The sequence below is a fragment of the Perca fluviatilis genome, chromosome 6, assembly GCF_010015445.1.
Source record: "Perca fluviatilis chromosome 6, GENO_Pfluv_1.0, whole genome shotgun sequence".
NCBI lineage: Eukaryota > Metazoa > Chordata > Actinopteri > Perciformes > Percidae > Perca > Perca fluviatilis.
The window spans coordinates 8,370,158-8,391,136 of NC_053117.1; the positions used below are offsets into that span (position 1 = coordinate 8,370,158).

Sequence of the window (20,979 nt, forward strand, 5' to 3'; positions counted from 1 at the left end):
AGATGAGAATGGGTAAAATTCGGGACGAGGCACTTGGGGGTTGGGGGTTAACATGAAAAATGATTTATTTTTATTGGCTGCCTGCACGTGCACTTTCCCTGGCCTCATGGCTGCAACTTGCGCTCTCTTAATCTACTCTATAACATCTAAAGGGGACACAAAGGTTGTATTTTTTGTAATTATATTATTTTATACTATTATAGTATTTCACCCCAGACTGTTGCGTCCCTCAGCTGTGATGCCACCCCGTTGTCTCCCAACGGGGATGGGGGCTTTTATTTTGGAGACGAGGAGGACTTTCGGAACGTATTGGAAGTGGGTCGCAGGCAGAGTGCTCTGGACCATCTGCCAGACCGGGAGCTGGCCGCAGGACGACTCCATCACCATGAACAGTTTTTAATGTTCTATCAGACTAGAACTACTCGAGAGTCTGTTCTTGAGACTTTGCTCTAATTTTCGGGACAATTAGGCCAGGATTCGGGATTCGGGACAACTGCTTGGATTTCGGGACTGTCCCGAATTTTTCGGGACGTCTGGTCACCCTAATATAGACTCATTATACACAAATATAGAAACACCACCTAGCCTCTCTGCAATAAAACACATTTTTGATAAATACCCAGACCCATCCAGACCTGACAGCCAAATTTTACAGTTACTTCATATCACACTCACTGGAAATGACTTCACGTTCAACAATAACCATTATCTCCAGCTTTGTGGGTGTGGGCCGGAAGTATTCACCATCCTACGCTGATATTTACCTGGCCCATTGGGTGGAAACATCTTTCCATAAACTTTATGCTTTATGGATCTGTTTTATTTCCTGTACTTGGACGACATCTTCGGCCTTTGGGATAACACTGAACACTGAACCGCACGCTCCTCTGAGGTCGTTAAAGTCTGCTGACCAGCTACTCCTTGTTGTCCCTAGAACGCAGCTCAAAAATAGGGGCGATCGAGCGTTCTCAGTCGTGGCCCCAAGGTTGTGGAATGAATTGCCTCTGCATGTCAGATTGGCCCCCAGCGTTCACAGTTTTAAATCACGACTTAAAACTCACTTTTATTCATTGGCCTTTAAACCTGCTTGAGAGCTGTATTGTGTATTTTATTTTTCTAGTCTGTTATTTGTTTTAAATGTTTGTTTTGTTACTTCTGTGTTTATAATCATGTCAATGTCCAGCACTTTGGTCAACCTTGTTGTTTTAAATGTGCTTTACATATAAAGTTGGATTGGATTGGATTAATCTATAAAACCACTCGTCAATCGCCTGGAGTTCTTCATGGACGGGGGGTTTTTTTTTCGCGCGGGGGGGGAGCCGCCCCCACAGGTTTTTGCCCCCCCCCCGCGCTTTATAACAGCTATCACCCTACACACACGTACAGAGGCCTCATTAAGTCCCAGCTGATACGCTTCCACAGAATTTGCACCTTCCCGGAGCATGTGGAGGAGGCCACTAGTACACTTTTTAGTGCGATGAGGTTGAGGGGTTACTCGAGGCGCTTCCTTAGAGGTATCCAGCCGTCCAACTCTGCCCTCGTTCCCCTGGTAATTACCTACTCAGAAAATCTGAGGAATTTTATATCTACCATCAAAAGGAATTTCCAGGGGGCGGGGAAAGAGTGTGACGTGCTAAGGGACTGCCGTATGATCTCCGCCTACAGGAGGAACAAAAATCTAAAAGATATTTTAATTCACACAAACTTAAATAAGAAGACGCTTCGGGGCTCGGATGTTGGTTTTATACGTCTCCCCCACATTTTTTATCCATATAGCAAGGTTGGTTTTAACCTGGGGCAGGTCCTGCAGCACAGAACCATTGATGTGGCTTATGCAATTAGGTGCAGGACCTGCAGCACACTACCATCAATGTGGTTTATGTAATTAGGTGCAGGACCTGCAGCACACTACCATCAATGTGGTTTATGTAATTAGGTGCAGGGCCTGCCACAAATTGTATGTGGGGGAGACAAGGAATGCATTATATCTTAGAATCAAACAACACCAATACATTTTAAATAAGGGCGATGGCACAACTGTTTTATATGAACATTTTAAACACCATGGCTCCCAAAATGTACAGAGCATGGGCCTGGAAAGCAACAAAGCTTGGACCACAGCTCAGCGTCGGGCGGCGGAGAGGAAGTGCATCCATTTTTTAAAAACCATAGACCCTACGGGTCTGAACGAAAAATATTAAATGGATCTACTTCTCTTTTTAATCTAGTTTTTACAACACATATTGTTTTGAATATTTACCTCCCACTGCTCTGGTTCCCTCTCTCCTTAAGTTTTACCTGGACCTCCTCTGCAATGCATCAAATCTTTTAACCCCCCTGCATGCCTTCTTTTCCTTTCCTTGTTTTTATTTGTTTTCTATTTTTATGACCTTTGTATGGAAGCCTATTTCCGCCACTGAAAAATAAAAAATGTGATGAAAACCTTGTCTTGATAATAAAAATATATCCTTGGTAAGTCGAAATTATGAGATAAAAAGTCATAATAATGAGATAAAAAGTCATAATTATGAGATAAAAAGTCATAATAATGAGATAAAAAGTCATAATTATCGAAATTATGAGATAAGATTTGCGCATGCGACAGTCTCACTGGCGCTGTCTTCAAACGGAGACGGTTAGGTTTTCAAACAGGTAATTTCGGTCCAGTCTGCGCAAATGGAGCTGGGTCCAGTACTTCGGTCGTCTGTCCCTGGCTGGTCCCTGGCTTCACCTTTCTGGCCTAACCATTCAAATGACATGCTGCAATTCTAGCCTGCACACATAGTTCTTTAATCAAGAGCTGGTAAGTGTTATTACAACTACAATATGCTAGCTAACTTACTAGCTAAACTAGCTAAAGACCAGCTGCTAACGTTATATTGATTTGAAAAGTTATGCCGATAACGTTGACGTGTCGTATCTGTAAGTTGTCCTCTGTCGCTTTCCAGTTTAGCTAGCTTTTCTTAAGCACATGCTAATGCAATAACGTTACCTATTTTATACAGTAATGTTATATTTGCCATACATACCGTTATTTTCAGTTACAAGCGCCTCGTATGCGTATGCCAAGGTGGCACAGGTAGCATGGATAGCATTCATTATTGCATTGATATTTGGCTACGGCTAAGTTACGTTGTGTTAGCAAAAAAACAACAACATAGACAGTGAATCTGTTACGTTAATTGGTCTCAAGACTGTTCGGTGCTAACTCAACTAACTTTCAACAAATTATAACATTTCCCTGTCCTTCTATTCCTCACATCAGCACCAATTTACACTAAAGTTACGATGTTTTGTACAGTAAATTACACTTTTTGGTCATTGCATACGTTATGTAAAAGGACAGTTAGACATCTAATCTCATTAATTAACACACAAATTACACATAATAGTTAACTGTTGCCATTTAATTTGCATTGTATTGTTCTTATCATCATAGCAGTATCAATGTTGTTATAAAAAAAATACTACACTTAAGATTTATAGCTCCTTTACATCTTGGGTGTTTGTTTCAGTCACTAGGTTCACTTTTTAATAACACCAGTATACAAGTAAAGCTAGTAATAGGTACCTACCTATTAGCTTTACTTGTATACTGGTGAATGATAATGTGATAACAAAATATGTGACGTGAAAATGCTCAACTGCAAGTAACAACATGTTTAGTGTTGGAGATAAATCAACAAACAAATGTATTTCATGTAAAGTCTTGAGTCAGTATTATAGCTAATTTTACCATAGAATATTAAAGCCAGGCCAAATAACACTTTTGTACAAATCTCTTTTTGCTTCATAGTTCTGAAATAAATCCAGAGTATTTAGTACATAAACGCTTTAATTTAATTCAACATAGGTGCAGAGGATTTTTGAACTGTCACAAGATGGATGAGCTAAGTGACTACTTAAGGTCACGGCATGTGCCTGAGGGAGATATTCAGCGAATGGAACAAGATAAGGTAGTTAATATAAGAAAAGTTTAATTTTGACAAATCACACATAAGCATTAAGAACCAAAGTTTGTAAGATATTTGTAAATAGCTGATGCTGTATATGCAGTTGTTTATTTTTATTATTAATGCATGACCTTAGAATTTAATAAATATTTCTTCATTTTAGATTGATGCCAGTGTCATACACCTCATGACAGATGACCAGCTAAAAGAGTATCTTCCATCCTATGGTGATCGACTGGCTGTTTTTGGATACTGCAGACGGAAGGAAAAAGAACCTTGCAGTCGCAAGTCAAAGATCTTTGAGCGACTCAGAGGAAAGCTCTCGAGAAACAAATGTGATCATGTGCCCGAGAGAGAGCGTACAACCCCTCCAAAGAATGCTCAAAAGAATCGGAGAAAAATTGAGATGGGATGGATGCATTTCAGAGAAGAGGAATTTGTGCAGGTACGCACCAAAAAGGGTGGGGGAACCAGAAAAGAGTGTGTCCTGAAGGACAGTAAAAAACAGAACTTGATTGAAAAAGCTGTCCAGTTGTTTTTTTCCCAGGTGGACAAAATGCAGAGGGAAGCCTCACTGATTTTGACATTGATTTAACTGACTTTCAGCAGAACTCATTAGAGGATAGTGTCACAGTTGGGGAACTGTATGAAAAGACAAAGTTACCTATCTTACGTTTCTATTTAACAACTAAGAAGAGAAACATTGAAAGTGACATAGATCTGGAGGAAGAGAATAGTGATGCAACAGCACAAGAAGGTGAAAAGACACATGACGGACCTGATATCTACCGCCACTTTCCAGACACTTCTGCAACCGACACGTTGGAGATAAATACTTCAGATGTCATTTTTGTTGGAAGCGATAACGTATTTGCAAATGCAAGCAGTGAGAGTGTTTCACTTCTTTACACCACAGTCGACCCAACTGATGTATCTTTGCCAGAACATGAAACATTATTTCATGTAAATACTTCTGAGGATAGTGGCATTGTGACTTTCCCCACAGAAAGCATTTCTGGGATGGAGTACTCCAGTCTTGATGATACCTTGCCTTTGTCTCAGGAACTGTCTTTTGAACACCACGTGCCTCCTTCCATGGATTTGTTGCAGGAACAAGCCATTTTGAGAAAAGGAGTGAAGAAAATTATTGTTGTTCATCGTGGACAGATTCTTAGAGAACTTATTCAAGTGTTTTCAGAGGAAAGCATCATGGAGGACAACATTTACTTTCAAGTTATTCTTCCGGGTAGAAAGCTTGAAAAGGCTGTGGATGATGGAGGTGTTTTGAGGGATGTACTGTCAGAATTTTGGAATGACTTTTATGAGCAGTGCACGATGGGAAATAGCTTCAAAGTGCCATACGTCATGATTTTGGGAAACAAGAATGGGAAAGTGTAGGTCGAATAATCACACTTGGCTGGCAAAAAGAGAAGTACCTTCCTGTAAAACTGGCACCTGTACTTCTGGAGCAAGCTGTTTTGGGCTTTGTTGAGAGTGATCTTGTAGACAGCTTTTTCAAGTATGTGTCAGAGTCTGAGCGAGTGATCTTTGAATCTTGTCGTTCAGATTTTGAAGTTGTTGACCAAGAAGAATTGTTGGAAATCATGGATAATCACAACTGCCGGAGGCTTCCAACAGCAAATAACATTGAGCAAACCTCGAAGGAGCTTGCTCACCAAAAACTGATTCAAGAGCCCGCTTTTGTGATTGAACAGTGGAGCAACACGCTCGCACCTGTTAGATCAGAGCTGAAAGGGATTGCAGCAGTCTATGAAGAGCTACAACCAACATCACGAAAGATCATAAGATCAATTACTTACCCCAGTACCCAGAATGCCCAGGAGAAACAAATTGTCAAGTATGTAAGTACATACCTTAGAGCAGGGGTGGGCAATTATTTTTTCCACGGGGCCACATGAGAAACAGAAAATATTGTGGAGGGCCAGGCCAAAAGGCTGAACTCAATTCTGCATAATATTAATTGTATTTCTTTATAAAAAGCAGTAAATAACATTGTTTTGACAAGCTGGTGAGAGTAGGCTATATGTTTATAATTAAGCAATGAAAAAGTGAGGTCGCCTTACAAAAAATTTAATTTATTCAATTAAATTTCCCAAAGCAATGGTAAACAAAATGTGAACACTTTTTTTACCATTTTGACTTATATTAGTGAACATTTTCTGTCACATTCACTCCAAAACACATTTTGAGTTTCAAATACTGTTGGAAAGAAATTCCTAGCATTCTAAAGACATCACAATATTGTATTTGTGCTCCAAACATTAAGCAAGACACATCATATTGAGCTGTCAATGTACATCACTGAACTGTGAATATTGAGAAAAAGGGTTCCAAAAAAAGTGTCCCAGTTCACTGCTAGTTGGTGCCTTTACATGCCTACATTTGTGGTCCAACCACCTCATTTGGTGTTTTTAAGTTATTTTTTCTTCAGTGAGAGAAATCTAGTCTCTGCTGGGCTTTAACGAGTGCATCGAAGTCAGGTTGAATGTATGAGGTGGAGATGCGAAGCACAGCTGACAGATGATCATCAGTGAGAGAGGATCTATACCTGGATTTTGTAAACTTCATCGTTGAATGTTTGTCACCACATATGTAGGTAGAGCCAAAGAGAACCAACATCTTCTGAGCATGTCTCCTCATGTTTGGAAAGTTCTCCTCCTTAAGAGAAGAGTAGAAATCCAGCAGAGATCCTGACTTAAAGTGCTCTGCCAGTACTGCATCAGACTGCAGGTCAATGAGTTCCAGCTGAACATCACTGGGTGCATTATCCACACTGCAGGTAAAGGGATAGGAAATCATGTGCATTTCATCCTCGATTGTTCTGAGATCTTCAAACCGCCTTGAAAACTCATCATGCAATGCTCCTAACATGGATGAGTACCTGCGGAGGTGATCAGCTGATGGTGGGACTTCTTTCAGGGTTTGCATGTGAGTGAGAGTGTTGCTCTCCAGTTGGCTTGAAAGAAACTGCATCTTTCTCATGAAAGCCTTCACCAGGCTGTGCATTTCATGAACAAAAAGGCCCTTGCCTTGCAGTTTGGTGTTCAGTTCATTCATCATTGCAGTCACATCAACAGCAAATGCAAAATCTGCCATCCAGTCCTCATCTGAGAGCTCTGGGATGTCTTTGCCTTTCTTCTCACAAAACTCTCGGATCTCTGCTTTCAGGTCCCAAACTCTTTTTAGCACTTTGCCCAGGCTGAGCCATCTGACAGCTGTGTGGTAGCCGATGTCACTCTGCTCAGTCTCATGCTCCTCCAAAAGTGCGACAAACTGTCTGTGATTCAATGCCCGTGCCCTGATGAAGTTTACGGTTTTAGTAACAGACTATGAATAACTGGAGGGCGTTCTGGGGAAAGCCTGGTCTGATTGAGAGAGACGGCATTCATCCCACCTGGGACGGTGCCGCTCTCATATCAAAAAATCTGAACCAGTTTATCAGACATAAACCATGACAACCCAAGTTTGATATTAGTAATCAGAGGTGCAGTGCAATGCGCCCCTCTGTGCTTCCGTTGGAGCAGTCGCCCACTCATAGTCTAATAAGCACGGTGTCTCCCCCGGCTCAGATCGGTTAAATCAAAGGTAAACAAAAGATGCGCTATACTTAACAACCTAATTGGAATTAAAACGACTGCAATAGAACAAAATAGGAAAATTAGATGTGGACTATTAAATATTAGATCTCTGTCTTCTAAAGCAGTATTGGTAAACGAGTTGATATCAGATAATAACATTGATTTATTTTGTCTGACTGAAACCTGGCTGGGCCATGAAGACTATGTTAGTCTAAATGAAGCCACTCCTCCCAGCCATATTAATACTCAAATTCCTAGAGGCTCAGGCCGAGGAGGGGGAGTTGCAGCCATCTTTGATGCAAGCCTGTTAATTACTCCTAAACCTAAATTACATTATAACTCATTTGAAAGTCTTGTTCTTAATCTTCAACATCCAAAATGGAAAACATTACAGCCAATTATATTCGTTGTTATTTACAGGGCTCCAGGTCCGTATTCTGAATTTTTATCTGAATTCTCAGAGTTTTTATCATGTTTAGTCCTTAAATCAGACCAAGTACTTCTTGTAGGTGATTTTAATATCCATGTGGACGCGTCGACAATGACAGCCTTAGTACTGCTTTCAACTCATTACTGGATTCAATCGGTTTCAGTCAGAGTGTGCACAAAGCACGCGCACTGTTTTAACCACACCCTCGACCTTGTGCTGGCATATGGTATTGAAATTGAGGATTTAATAATATTTTCGCAGAATTCGGTATTATCAGATCATTCTTTAATCACTTTCGAATTCTTACTACCTGATTATATTAAATTAGATAAAAGCTCCTACACCAGATGCTTATCTGACAGTGCTATAGCTAAATTTAAAGAAGATATTCCAACAGCATTCGACTCTATGTCATGCCTTAACATAACAGAGGACCTGTATGTTAACCTCAGTCCCTCTCAAATTGATGCATTTGTAGACGGTGTTACGACATGCCCCACGGGACGACCTTAGACCTCCTGGCCGCTTTAGACTCCGCTGAAAAAGAGATGATGAAGCAAAGGAAACTAGCACCTTGGTATAACTCCCAAACTCGCAAATTAAAAAAACTCGCGAAACCTCGAATGTAAGTGGCGTTCCACCAAGGTGGAAGAATCTCATTTGGATTGGCAAGAAAGTCTCAAAACCTATAGGAAGGCCCTAAGAAAGGCCAGATCAGACTATTACTCATCACTAATAGAAGAAAACAAGAACAACCCAAGGTTTCTTTTCAGCACTGTCGCCAGGCTGACAGATAGCCACAGCTCTACTGAGCCATCTATTCCTCTAGCTCTGAGTAGTGATGACTTCATGAGCTTCTTCAATGATAAAATTACAACAATTAGAGATAAAATTCATCACTTTTTACACTCAACTTCTAACGGTTCACCTTTAAACGCAGAGTCGTTAGAAATAAAGACTATTCTCGACATATACTTAGACTGCTTTTATCCTATAGACCTTCAACAATTAATGTTAAAGATATCCTCAGCTAAGCCATCTACCTGTCTCTTGGACCCCATCCCAATGAGACTACTCAAAGAAGCATTACCTGTGGTTAACACCTCATTACTAGATATGATCAATATGTCTCTATTAACAGGTTATGTACCGTCATTTAAAGTAGCTGTGATAAAACCTCTTCTGAAAAAACCCACCCTGGATCCTGAGGTCTTAGCAAACTATAGACCTATATCTAACCTTCCCTTTCTATCCAAGATCCTTGAGAAGGTGGTTGCTAATCAGTTATGTGATTTTCTACATAGCAATAGTTTATTTGATGACTTTCAATCAGGATTTAGAAAGAATCATAGCACAGAGACGGCACTGGTGAAAATTACTAACGACCTTTTAACTGCTGCAGACAAAGGTCTTGTCTCCATTCTTGTTTTACTAGATCTTAGTGCTGCATTTGACACTATTGACCTGTTACAGAGATTGGAACACTTGGTTGGCATTAAAGGAATTGCTCTGAGTTGGTTTAGGTCCTATTTCTCTGATCGATCTCAATTTGTGAATGTTAATGATAAATCCTCCAAGTACGCTAAAGTTAGCCATGGGGTTCCTCAAGGCTCAGTGCTTGGACCAATTCTATTCTCCTTATATATGCTTCCTCTAGGCAATATTATTAGAAAACACTCAATTAACTTTCACTGTTATGCGGATGACACCCAAATATACTTGTCAATCAAACCAGACGAAACCAGTCAGCTAGCTAAATTTCAAGCGTGCATTAAGGATATAAAATCCTGGATGACCTATAATTTTCTGATGTTAAACCCTAACAAAACTGAAGTTATTGTGCTGGGCCCTAAACACCTCCGAACTTCATTATCTAAAGATATAGCTACTCTGGATGGTGTTGCCCTGGCCTCCAGCACCACTGTTAGAAATTTAGGAGTTATCTTTGATCAGGATATATCCTTTAATGCCAATCTAAAACAAACCTCAAGAACAGCCCTTTTTCATTTTCTCGTAACATTGCCAAAATTAGGAATATCCTGTCTCAAAACGACGCTGAAAAACTAGTCCATGCATTTGTTACTTCCAGGCTGGACTATTGTAATTCCCTACTGTCAGGTTGCTCAAATAAGTCTCTTAAGACTTTCCAGCTGATCCAGAATGCTGCAGCGGTGTTCTCACAAGAACTAAGAAAAGAGATCATATTTCTCCTGTATTAGCTTCTCTGCATTGGCTTCCTGTTGAATCCAGGATTGAGTTTAAAGTCCTTCTCTTGACCTACAAAGCTCTAAATGGTCTAGCACCATCATATCTAGAAGAGCTCCTAATACCCTATTGTCCCACTAGAGCACTGCGCTCCCAGAATGCAGAGTTACTGGTGGTACCTAGAGTCTCTAAAAGTAGAATGGGAGCTAGAGCCTTCAGTTATCGGCTCCTCTCCTATGGAACCAGCTCCTGATCTGGGTTCGGGGCAGAAACTGTCACCTCATTCAAGAATGAACTTAAAACTCTCCTATTTGATAAAGCTTATAGTTAGGGAGTGAGGAGTTGCAGTGTTCACCTAACTGGCCCAACTGCTTCTCTTCATAATTGTTAGATTAATAATACATAACAAAGTAGAGGGAGGCAGGCCAGCCAAGCCAGATCCGGCAGGGGAGAGTTCTAAGCCCGAAAAGCTACCTCTCCTTATGACCTGTCTCTCTAGTTACCTGTAATAGTTACGCTGTTATAGTTCTAACCTGCCGGGGACTTCCTTCCTTTGACACACAGAGCTGCTCTCTCCTCTCCCTTTCTATTACTGTTACTATTACTATTACTATTACTATTTGTGTGCAGCCCGTCCCAGAAATGCTTGTTACTAATCCTAGCTTCTGGGGAGTTTACTCCCCGGAGTCCTTATGCTTTTTTCCCCCAGCGTATTTCCTTGGAGAACGTTGGCACCAAGATCCTGGTTGCAGCTGTCGCCGTGGTCCTGCTGCACTCCCTGCTGAGCTCAGCGATGCCCTGCAATGTCATGCTGCGTCCTCCTGAACCCTGCAGTTTCCCGCTACATCCAGTCACTGTTCCATTATTAATGTGACTACTATCGCCACTGTTCATCACACCCCCAACCGGCTCGTCAGACACCGCCTACCAAGAGCCTGGGTCTGTCCGAGGTTTCTTCCCAAGAGGGAGTTTTTCTTCGCCACTGTCGCACTGCTTGCTCTTGAGGGAATTACTGGAATTGTTGGAATTGTTGGGGCTTTGTAAATTATAGAGTGTGGTCTAGACCTACTCTATCTGTAAAGTGTCTCGAGATAACTTATGTTATGATTTGATACTATAAATAAAATTGAATTGAATTGAATTGAGTAACAACATCAACAACATGGTTAATTTTTAGCACTGACTTGCACAACACATGTTGGTGTATAATACAATGCAAAAACACAAATTTCTGATCTGCATTGATTTCAGTCACTTTATCTTGTATACGTTTCAAAAGTCCGACATTTTTCCATGTAAGATTGGGACAGCCGTCCGTTGTGACACCTGCCAGTCTGTCCCATTTCAATCCCAGGGTGTCCATGCACGCATTTACCTCCGTAAACAGATTGCTCCCTGTCGTCGTCCCTTTCATCGACCGCATTGCTGCCAGCTCCTCCATCATCTTGAAGTCCGTAATCCCACGGACAAATACGAGTAGCTGGGCTGTGTCGCGGACATCACAGCTCTTGTCCAAAGCCAAGGAGAAAAAGTCAAAACTTGCCACTTCACGTTGCAGTTGAAGCTCCAGATTTCCCGCAATTTCCTCGATCCTTCTCGTCACGGTTCGCCTGGACAGCGGGACTTGCTCAAATGCTCCTTTTTTTTCAGGGCATATTAGTGCTGCAGAGTCCACCAAGCACTCTTTGACAAACTCCCCCTCCGAGAATGGCTTACTGTTTTTAGCGATTTTGTGGGATATCACAAAGCTGGTCTTAGTTGCTGCATCCCTGGATGTGTGAAGCTTCGTAAAGAAGCCTTGCTGCTTTTGCAGCTTAGCTAGCAAAGCTTCCGATGTTCGTGCCCTTTCAGCATCAGACAAGTTTTTGTATTTCTCCGCGTGTGTTGTCTCGTAATGCCGACTCAAATTGTAGTCCTTAAACACGGCAATCCGCTCCCCGCAAACTAAACACACTGCTTTACCTCCGACTTCATAAATAAATACTTAGCAGCCCAATTTTTGTTGAAAATCCTGCATTCGGCATCTACCTTTCTTTTTTTAGCATGAGCGGACATTTTTGAGCGCTAAAGTCCTCTTGTGACCTGCTCGTATAACGCATCCAATAATGCGCACGTCTTGATATAATGCGATTGGCGCCGTTATATGTAACGTGAATAAAAACAACAACTTCAAAATAAAAGCAATGCAGCTTTAGTCCATGCATGAGGTAAAATTAGAAAATGTTTATTTTGTAATTTCCAATTAACCTTACACGGGCCGGTCAGAGTCAACCAAAGGGCCGTATGTGGCCCGGGGGCCGTAAAATGCCCAGGTCTGCCTTAGAGAGTGAGACACTCAGCACCTCTCCTCTTTCCTCAGATTTTGCACAGGATCAGACTTGTTTACAGGAAAGAGCATCACTGTCAGCTTCACACAAATTCAGGGATTTCAGAGAAGACCTGTTGCTCATACATGTGGCTGTTACCTGGAGTTGCCAGTCAGTTATGACAACTACCCAGATTTTCGACATGAAATTAACAAAGTCTTAGAAAGCAATGTGTGGGTAATGGACATTGTCTAAAATGCAAAGAATTCAGCCAACAGATACTGGACTGCCATCAGAGGTCGATGTTTAGGCTTCCTTACTGTGTGATGGAAGTACGCTACATTGTTTGACCTTATTGAGTGCCACAGCTTTAACATGCTGATATTTTTCTGCTGCTTTTTGCCAGTTTTGTTTTGTGAGTGGTATGTTTAAGGAAGTTAAGGAAGTAATTTAAAGTGCTCATATTATGCTCATTTTCAGGTTCATAATAGTATTAAGAGGTTGTACCAGAATAGGTTTATGTGGTTTAATTTTCAGAAAACACCATTTATTTGTTGCACTGCATATTGCTGCAGCTCATCTTTTCAGCCGGTGTGTTGAGCTCTCTGTTTTAACTACAGAGTGAGACATCTTACTTCTGTTTCATCTTTGTTGGGAGTCACACATGCGCAGTAGCTAGGTAAGGACTACTAGCCAGTCAGAAGCAGAGTATGAGGGCGAGCATTATAACAAAGTGTGACAAAGGCTCTGTTACAAAGTGACCCACGTTCGTCTCTGAAGTAAAGGCTGGACTACAATAGAGCTGTTTGGAGCAGTTTGTGAACAGTGTTTTCTGTTGGAGATGGTAAGTCCCTTTGGGGGGGACTTTGGGCTTTTTCACTTTGTAAACCTACAACATGCACAAAAAAGATATATAACACAATAAAGGAAAGGGAAAAAGACAAAAAACATAATATGAGCACTTTAAGATTGATGATTTATATTGCTAGACTTCACCAATATGCCTGAGGTTAAATTGGTTATTTTAGACAGCTTACTGTTATTACATTCATACCATATATTGATTAATTTGGGCTTTGAGAGACAAATGGAGGAAACTGTGTTCTATTTGATACATTTAACTTTTTACAGATTGTGTGTTCAAATTTAAAAACATTTGCTATTCATCTAACCTCCATACACACAGAACAACCAGCACCACTGTTCTTTTTGACGCACTAAACATCAGGTTCACTTTATAACTTCTGTCGATATATAAGTGCGCTCCACAAAAGGGTTCCAACATTTCGCTATTGCAAATAAACTAAGGCTGCTCACTTATATTTTTTCCATATTTATAACAGGGTATGCCATTAACTATACAACTACAATTTTCTTGAAGATAACTTCAGAAATCGTTATTTGAACACTCATTTAATTTCACCATCAATATCTTCATTTAAAAGGATTTTTTTTTGTTCATAAAAAACAAGTAGGTACACATTATTGGTTTTATCTTGTTACAATTTATGTATTTTATTTTATTTTTACATTGCAAGCACTATTTTACTTTATTCAGGTGCTCTTCTTGTTACCAAAAAACAACTGTATATGTTCAACCATTCCATAAGCCAATACATACTATTATAGGCTTAGATTAAATGGCAGTTAAAATGAAATCATATGCAGTTTCGTATGATATGATTGTTTAAATATGTGAATAAAAAATTCAGTTAATACATGTGTGGATCTTGCATTTTTTTTATCCGTTCTTACAAATAGGACAAAGTAATTTGTTGTGTGTACATATATTCTGTGAGAAAGAATTGAAAATATTTAGTACATCTTTGATGTGTGAAATAGCTACCATTATATCTGCATTCATCACAGGTGAAAACAGTAACAGTAAATTATAATTTTGACAGTTGCAATCAGTATGCCAGTTTCAATTTGTCCTTGAATGTAACAGGACACAAACACAGGCCCAGGAAAGTTAATGATCTAGATTGAGTTCATTGTTTATCAGCTGTCTGAGTTTGATATATAGGTTAACTGTTTCAAAAATATCATTTGTTAATTTTAGATTATACTCTGACATTAGGTCCACACAGATATGGAACACGTCTTCATCACATGGGAAGTCCTTGAACACGCACTCTTCAAGGCAGACTTGAACCTTCTCCAAGTCCACATGGTGCAAGCAATCTCTGCCTCCGTACAGTTGAGGGACTGCATGCAATATGGAGGGACGTCCATGAGGTGATCGGGAGTTGTGGACTTGACGGACTCTGTGGTTGTTCCAAGTCAATACAACCTCATTAAGTTCTTCCTACAAGGAAAATAATAGTCAGTGAGGCAGATATATAACAGGCAGTGTATAAAAAATATTGGGCATTGGTGAAGTAGTCCTGACCATGGTTTGTTTGATGTGAAATTTGTCTTCTGGTTGTAATATGGTGGGTTGGAACAATAATATAAATATCAACAAAACGTAATTTGCTGCAGTGCAACTAATGTTGCAATTAAATTTTCGCAGCTATCGAAATGTGGTGAAATAATCCAAAATGAGAAAAGGGGCTTTGGCATCATGCACTTTTTTGCACAGGACAATTCTTAAATAATGCCTACTTATTTGATGCGAAGCTACTCTGAATAGTGTACATTAACCCACATATTGTTTTTGTCAAATTAATGTTAATTTTCTGCACCAAACACATGCAATGACTTTACATGGTAATTTGTGGCTTTTGTGTGCAATCCTTTATCTCATAACGTGACAATTACCTGTATTGTTTGAAGAAAGCAAAACTGGATCAAGGACTTCAAGGAAGAAGTTGTCTGAGAAGTAGCCATCTTCTCTTAGTTTGTCAAATAGGTCCATCCAAAACTGGACACACTCACTTCGCAAGATCAACCACCATCGTTCAATCCGTTGGTTTCCAGTGCTTGGACCAAAGGTTACACTGTCTGTTTCAGCTTGGTTTTCAGAAAAGTGCAAAAACCGCTGCATTTCAGCCATATGGCCATTTTCTGTTCCTAAATCAAGTCTGAGTCTGGCAGGGCAACCACCAGCATTGATCACAGCATCCATAAAGTAGCCAGCGATGATCTTTGGGTCATTGTTTGTTTTGTAAGCTTCAAGCCATATCATCTTTCTGGAAAACCCATCAATGCATCCACTAATTGCAATTCCAAATGGCTTAAGTTTGTCGTAGCCATCAATGTGCCAGACATAGTTTGGACCACAGCTGTGGTAAACACGCCTTTGCAGTCTGTTTCTTGACCTCAGATCAACACCTTCACCATCCAATAACTGTAGCAGTATTCGTACTGTTTCTCTGTCAGTCACAATTCCATGTAACCAACATTTTTGGTGCATCCATCTGTAACCATGACACTGACCAGATGTTTCCAGTTGCTGTTCAATGAATGTTGCTACCTCAGCCACAGCAGTTTTATTCTTTCTTCGCCAGAGCTGCTTCTTGTTTAATATCCTTTCAAGAGTGCGTTTGCTTAGTAAAATCCCATGTGAATCGGCAAGCAAATGCAGAATCTCGTCTGTTGTAAAGCCACGTTTAAAGTAGTCCTCAATGTACTCACAATCCATTTCTGTCTAACTGAATAGGAAAACCTCTGCCAGATAGCTGTTTCTTCGACTGTTGAGTGAAAGTATCTCATAATTATGACTTTTTATCTCATTATTATGACTTTTTATCTCATAGTTATGACTTTCTATCTCATTATTTCGACTTACCAAGGATATATTTTTATTATCAAGACAAGGTTTTCATCAATTTTTTTATTTTTCAGTGGCGGAAATAGGATTCCATACCTTTGTATTGTTTCGTATTAATTTTAATTGTTAAAATATGTCTATATATGTCTTTTAGTATGCTTTTTAGATTAGATTATTCCTTCCTCTTTTCCGGGGTTTAATTTTTACGATTTTTACGTTTAAGATTTTAAATGATTATTTTTCCACTGTTTTAAATACATATTTCAAATATGCCTTGGTTTACCTTTTGTACATTTATTTTTTTTCCTGCCTTATTTATATTTGAAATTATACAACGGGAATTACTTACCTGAGATTTTAACATGATAAAACACATGCCATTTGTTTTATGTGTCTTACTAACAGTGTGATTTTATTCAATGATGTATTTTTAACTCTGCATGTTTATGGCAGTTTTTACTTATGAAGCACTTTCTTTTAAAAGCACTTACTTTTACAAATATTAAATGGTGTATGTTTATATATTCTTTTAAAACTCAAGGGTAAGTAATTCAGACAGTATTTTAGATCTTTTAAATGTGTTTAATTTAATTAAATCACTATCCTTTTACGTATTTATTTTAAAGTTGATTAATATATATCCTTTTTAAATATTGGGACAGCATTTAATTTTTTAGTATTATAATACCGGGCTAGTTATTTAAATAATTATATATATAATTATTATTATTAACGCCCTCCCCGACACACAAGCACGCACAAACACACACACACATTCTTTATTCTAAAAATGATACCTTTGGTTTACATATGTTTGTACTTTTGTGTTCTTGTTTGATGCTAGTGTATACGCTGTGCTACTCTTACAAACATGTTTTGCCCAATCAATATTTTCTGTTTCACTGTAACATTACATTGTTGTTTACAGTGCACTTTTCAACCCCTCTCAGCAGATGACTTTCTCTCTAGAACAACAAGTAAATGTAGATATAAGCCTATGAAAGACAAAAGAGCTTTAGATTTAGAACAACAGTGTGTACGTGGTATATCCAAAAATTTACTATTATGAAAAAAGTGTTTGCCATTTGATGTGCTTATGGTATTTTGAATGAAGTGTTTCATTTTGAAGGAGATGTGAGGCATTTTGCATTTTGTGTGTGCAGTTTTGGGAATTGTGTGTAGAGTTTTGAAAAAATGAGACAGTTTTGAAAACGTGTGTAAGCAGTTGGAAAAAAACTGTAAGTGCAACTCGAGTCGGAGTCTCAAACTCGAGTCCCCATCTTTGGTGTGTGTGTGTGTGTGCCTGTGTGTGTCCCCTAACCCTAACGCAGCAGGCAGAGCAGCAGCTACACTTTAAGAGGACGTATAAGAACCTACCTTCTTCTTCAGCTTGTCATAAAAGGTGTACATGGGATTTCAATTACGCAGGTCATCAGAGATTGAAGAAACAGTATTTTGGTCACACACATTTAATTTGTACATATATACTTTGATAGAGGTTGCTAAAAAGCCATTTGTAAACCAAAGAAAAATAAAACCAGCTGAGCTGAGTGTAGCTATAAGGATGTGGCCCACAATGAGGATAAACTGGACAAAGAAACGTCTGTTTAAAAAGTAGGCTTGTCTGTGGAGTCCTCCCTTCAGAGGTTTGTTCAGGCCTAGCGGTGTAGACCCCAACCCATAAGCCTCCTGCAGACACACCTGTAGAGGAGAGTATAAAGACTCTGGACTGAACTGAGTCAAACCTCAAGCTTGAAGGAGTCTCTCCACAGCAGCTCTCCAGAGAAGCTCCACAGCCTCCAGACCGACCCTGAAGATGACTCCCTCTGCCAGCCTGCTGCTGCTGCTCCTGCTCGGCCTCTCACAGGCACTTCCTCTCCAGGAGGAAGGAGGCGAAGACGACGAAGAAGCCCCCGACACCGTCGACATCACCACCAGGATTCTGACCTCCAACAAGGGCAGCGATGAGATCCTGCTGGAAGGAGACCTGCTGGTTCCCAGAACTAGAAATGCCCTAATGTGCTATACCCAGAACTGCTTCTGGAAGAAAAACTCCAGCGGCCTGGTGACGGTCCCCTTCACCGTGAGCAGTGAGTTCACCAGCTCAGAGAAGCGGCTGATTGTCAACGCCTTGCAGGGCTTCCACAGCAAAACCTGTATCCGCTTCGTGCCCCGTAACAACGAGACCGACTACATCAGCGTGGAGAACAAAGCAGGATGTTTCTCCTCTCTGGGCAAAGTGGGAGGCAGACAGGTGCTCTCTCTGCAGAGGCAGGGCTGCGTCTACTACGGCATCATCCAGCACGAGTTCAACCACGCTCTGGGCTTCTGGCATGAACAGACCAGGAGCGATCGCGACAACTACGTCACGATCAATTGGGCCAACATCGACCCTCAGATGGCCTACAACTTCAACAAGCAGGTCAGCAACAACCTGAACACTTCCTACGACTACAGCTCCATCATGCACTATGGAAGAACAGCCTTCTCCATCAACGGGCAGGACTCCATCACCCCAATCCCCGACCCTAACGTCCAGATCGGCCAGAGGCAGGGCTTGTCCTCCTGGGACATCATAAGGATCAATAAGCTCTACAGCTGCTAAAAACAACACATCTTATCCAAAGTTATCAGTTATGAAAACAAGTTTCTGTTCATATATTCTTTAAGCAGACAGCAGAATCTAAGACTATGAATCTGTGAATATAAGGCTCTGAAATACAAAATAAAACCTCCACAATCTAATCTCACCATTTACATTTAAAGTGCCCATATTATTCTCATTTTCAGGTTCATAATTGTAATTTGAGATTGTATCAGAATAGGTTTACATGGTTTAATTTTCATAAAACAGCATATTTTTTGTTGTATTGCACAGCTCTCGCTCACTGCTGCAGCTCCTCTTTTCACCTGGTCTCTGTTTTAGCTACAGAGTGAGAGATCTTTTCTTCTTCTTCTGAGACTTAAAACCAGCTACGACATGACTCAGCGATTGTATATGCTCATATAGACACCAAAAGTTCATGGTGCACCAACCTTGTTTTGAGATAAATGTCTTTTATTCGCAATGTCTTGGATAAGTACTCCATTACCCACAATCCCACAATCCCACAGTGAAGCCTCTGATTGGTGGAACTCATGCTGGTGAGGAGGGGGGCTGTTGCACGATCCGTCATGGGCATGCCCAAAATGATAATCCTGTTTTACGAGGATTTACGACACTGCACGAATCACGATCTGTTCCACGCTTCTGCAGTTAGCCTCCACCGGCAAGCTAACATTAGTTTAGCTAACAGATAATTCGGCTAACCGCTAGCTGACAGCTTGATTCAGTTTAAAATAACGTTAACTCATACTAAACACTAGGGAAAGCTAACGTAACAGCTGTTATATATGTTAATGGTTATTTTCAGGGTCTTTTAAAGTCATTACATGCTGTCTCAGCTAGCGGCAGAAGTGTATAAAGTACTAGATACCCATACTTGAGTAAAAGTACAAGTGCTTTATCAAAAAAGTGACTTGAGTAGAATTTGCTCTTTAAATCACCCATATTATGCTCATTTTCAGGTTCATAATTGTATTTTAAGGTTGTACCAGAATAGGTTTAAATGGTTTAATTTTCAAAAAACAGCATATTTTTGTTGTATTGCACAGCTTTCTCTCACTGCTGCAGCTCCACTTTTCACCTGGTCTCTGTTTTAGATACAGAGTGAGACCTCTTTTCTTCTTCTTCTTGTGTACTATCTTTGATTGCACTCGCACATGCGCAGTAGCTCAGATGTACATGTAGATCATGTCAGCTAGCTCCATAGACAGTAAAAGAAAGGCTGTTTCTCCAACTTCGGTCAGTTACAAGGCAGGTAGCTGGGAGACTTCTTCTAAACGAGGGCGCACATGTAAGTAGTTCTTTTGTAGATTATGGTGAACGTGTGTGTGTTGTAGCAGTGCTTTGCTGTTGAGAACGAGGTAGCATGCTAATGCTAGCACGCTAACGCTAGCATGCTAACGGTTGCGGTTAGCCAGCTCGTTTCGGCTAGTGACGTAGAAAGCCGTGCAGATTTTGACCAGTTCACCAGGACACATTCAGAAACCGTATCTCACTAAAAACAGCATGGATGGATTTATTTCAAAGTTTATATGAAGCACCAGAGACCACAAAATAACCAAATCCCAGAAAAAGAGATTTTCTTCATAATATGGGCACTTTAAGCACCACACTTAAGTAGAAGTACTAAAGTATTCAACATTTTTTGTACTTAAGTATTGCAAGTAGTTTATTTTAAAATGTACTACTCAGTATTGAGTTATGTAGTTATTAAAGAAAGCAGTCAGATTTTGAATATCATATTTTTGGAGTTCAACTTTTTACTTGGTATTAAGTCGGAGCATTACAGGCAGTCACAAGCTGTACACTGCTGGATACGAAGGAAGTTTCTGAAATAAACCCCAAAAGGTACATTAATGTCACAGCTGTTATATCTACTATTATCTGATACAACAGTGGGTTATTAATCACTTATTAACAAATTCTTAAATAAAATGTGTGATGTAGTGGAAAGTTAGCAAGCTAGCAACATACAGATAAACTAAAACGGTTAACATTCAGTACTCATTTCAGACTGAAACAACTCAGGGCTAGCTTCATCTGCTGCAACAATGGCTAAATAGAAAGAGTACAAATTTACATTATCTCTGACTTCTGGACAGGCGACCGCCGTAATGAAAAGAAACACGAGGCGATCTCAGGGATTATCGTACGTAACTAACATAT

General features: G+C 40.1%; 2 protein-coding genes across 2 annotated transcripts in view; both read left to right on the plus strand.

Annotated features, from left to right (window-relative positions):
• Window positions 1-20,979, plus strand: part of LOC120560868 (corticoliberin-1-like) — a 71,185-nt gene that overhangs the window by 38,773 nt on the left and 11,433 nt on the right. The gene's annotated exons all lie outside the window — the stretch shown is intronic.
• Window positions 17,665-18,961, plus strand: LOC120560867 (high choriolytic enzyme 1-like). Its single transcript, XM_039803745.1, has one exon. It carries the CDS (start codon window positions 18,025-18,027, stop codon window positions 18,811-18,813), a length of 789 nt encoding a protein of 262 aa, XP_039659679.1. The 5' UTR covers window positions 17,665-18,024; the 3' UTR covers window positions 18,814-18,961.

Excerpts from the sequence above, each read along its gene's own strand:
- LOC120560867 (XM_039803745.1), top strand. The coding sequence starts at position 18,025 with ATGACTCCCTCTGCCAGCCTGCTGCTGCTGCTCCTGCTCGGCCTCTCA.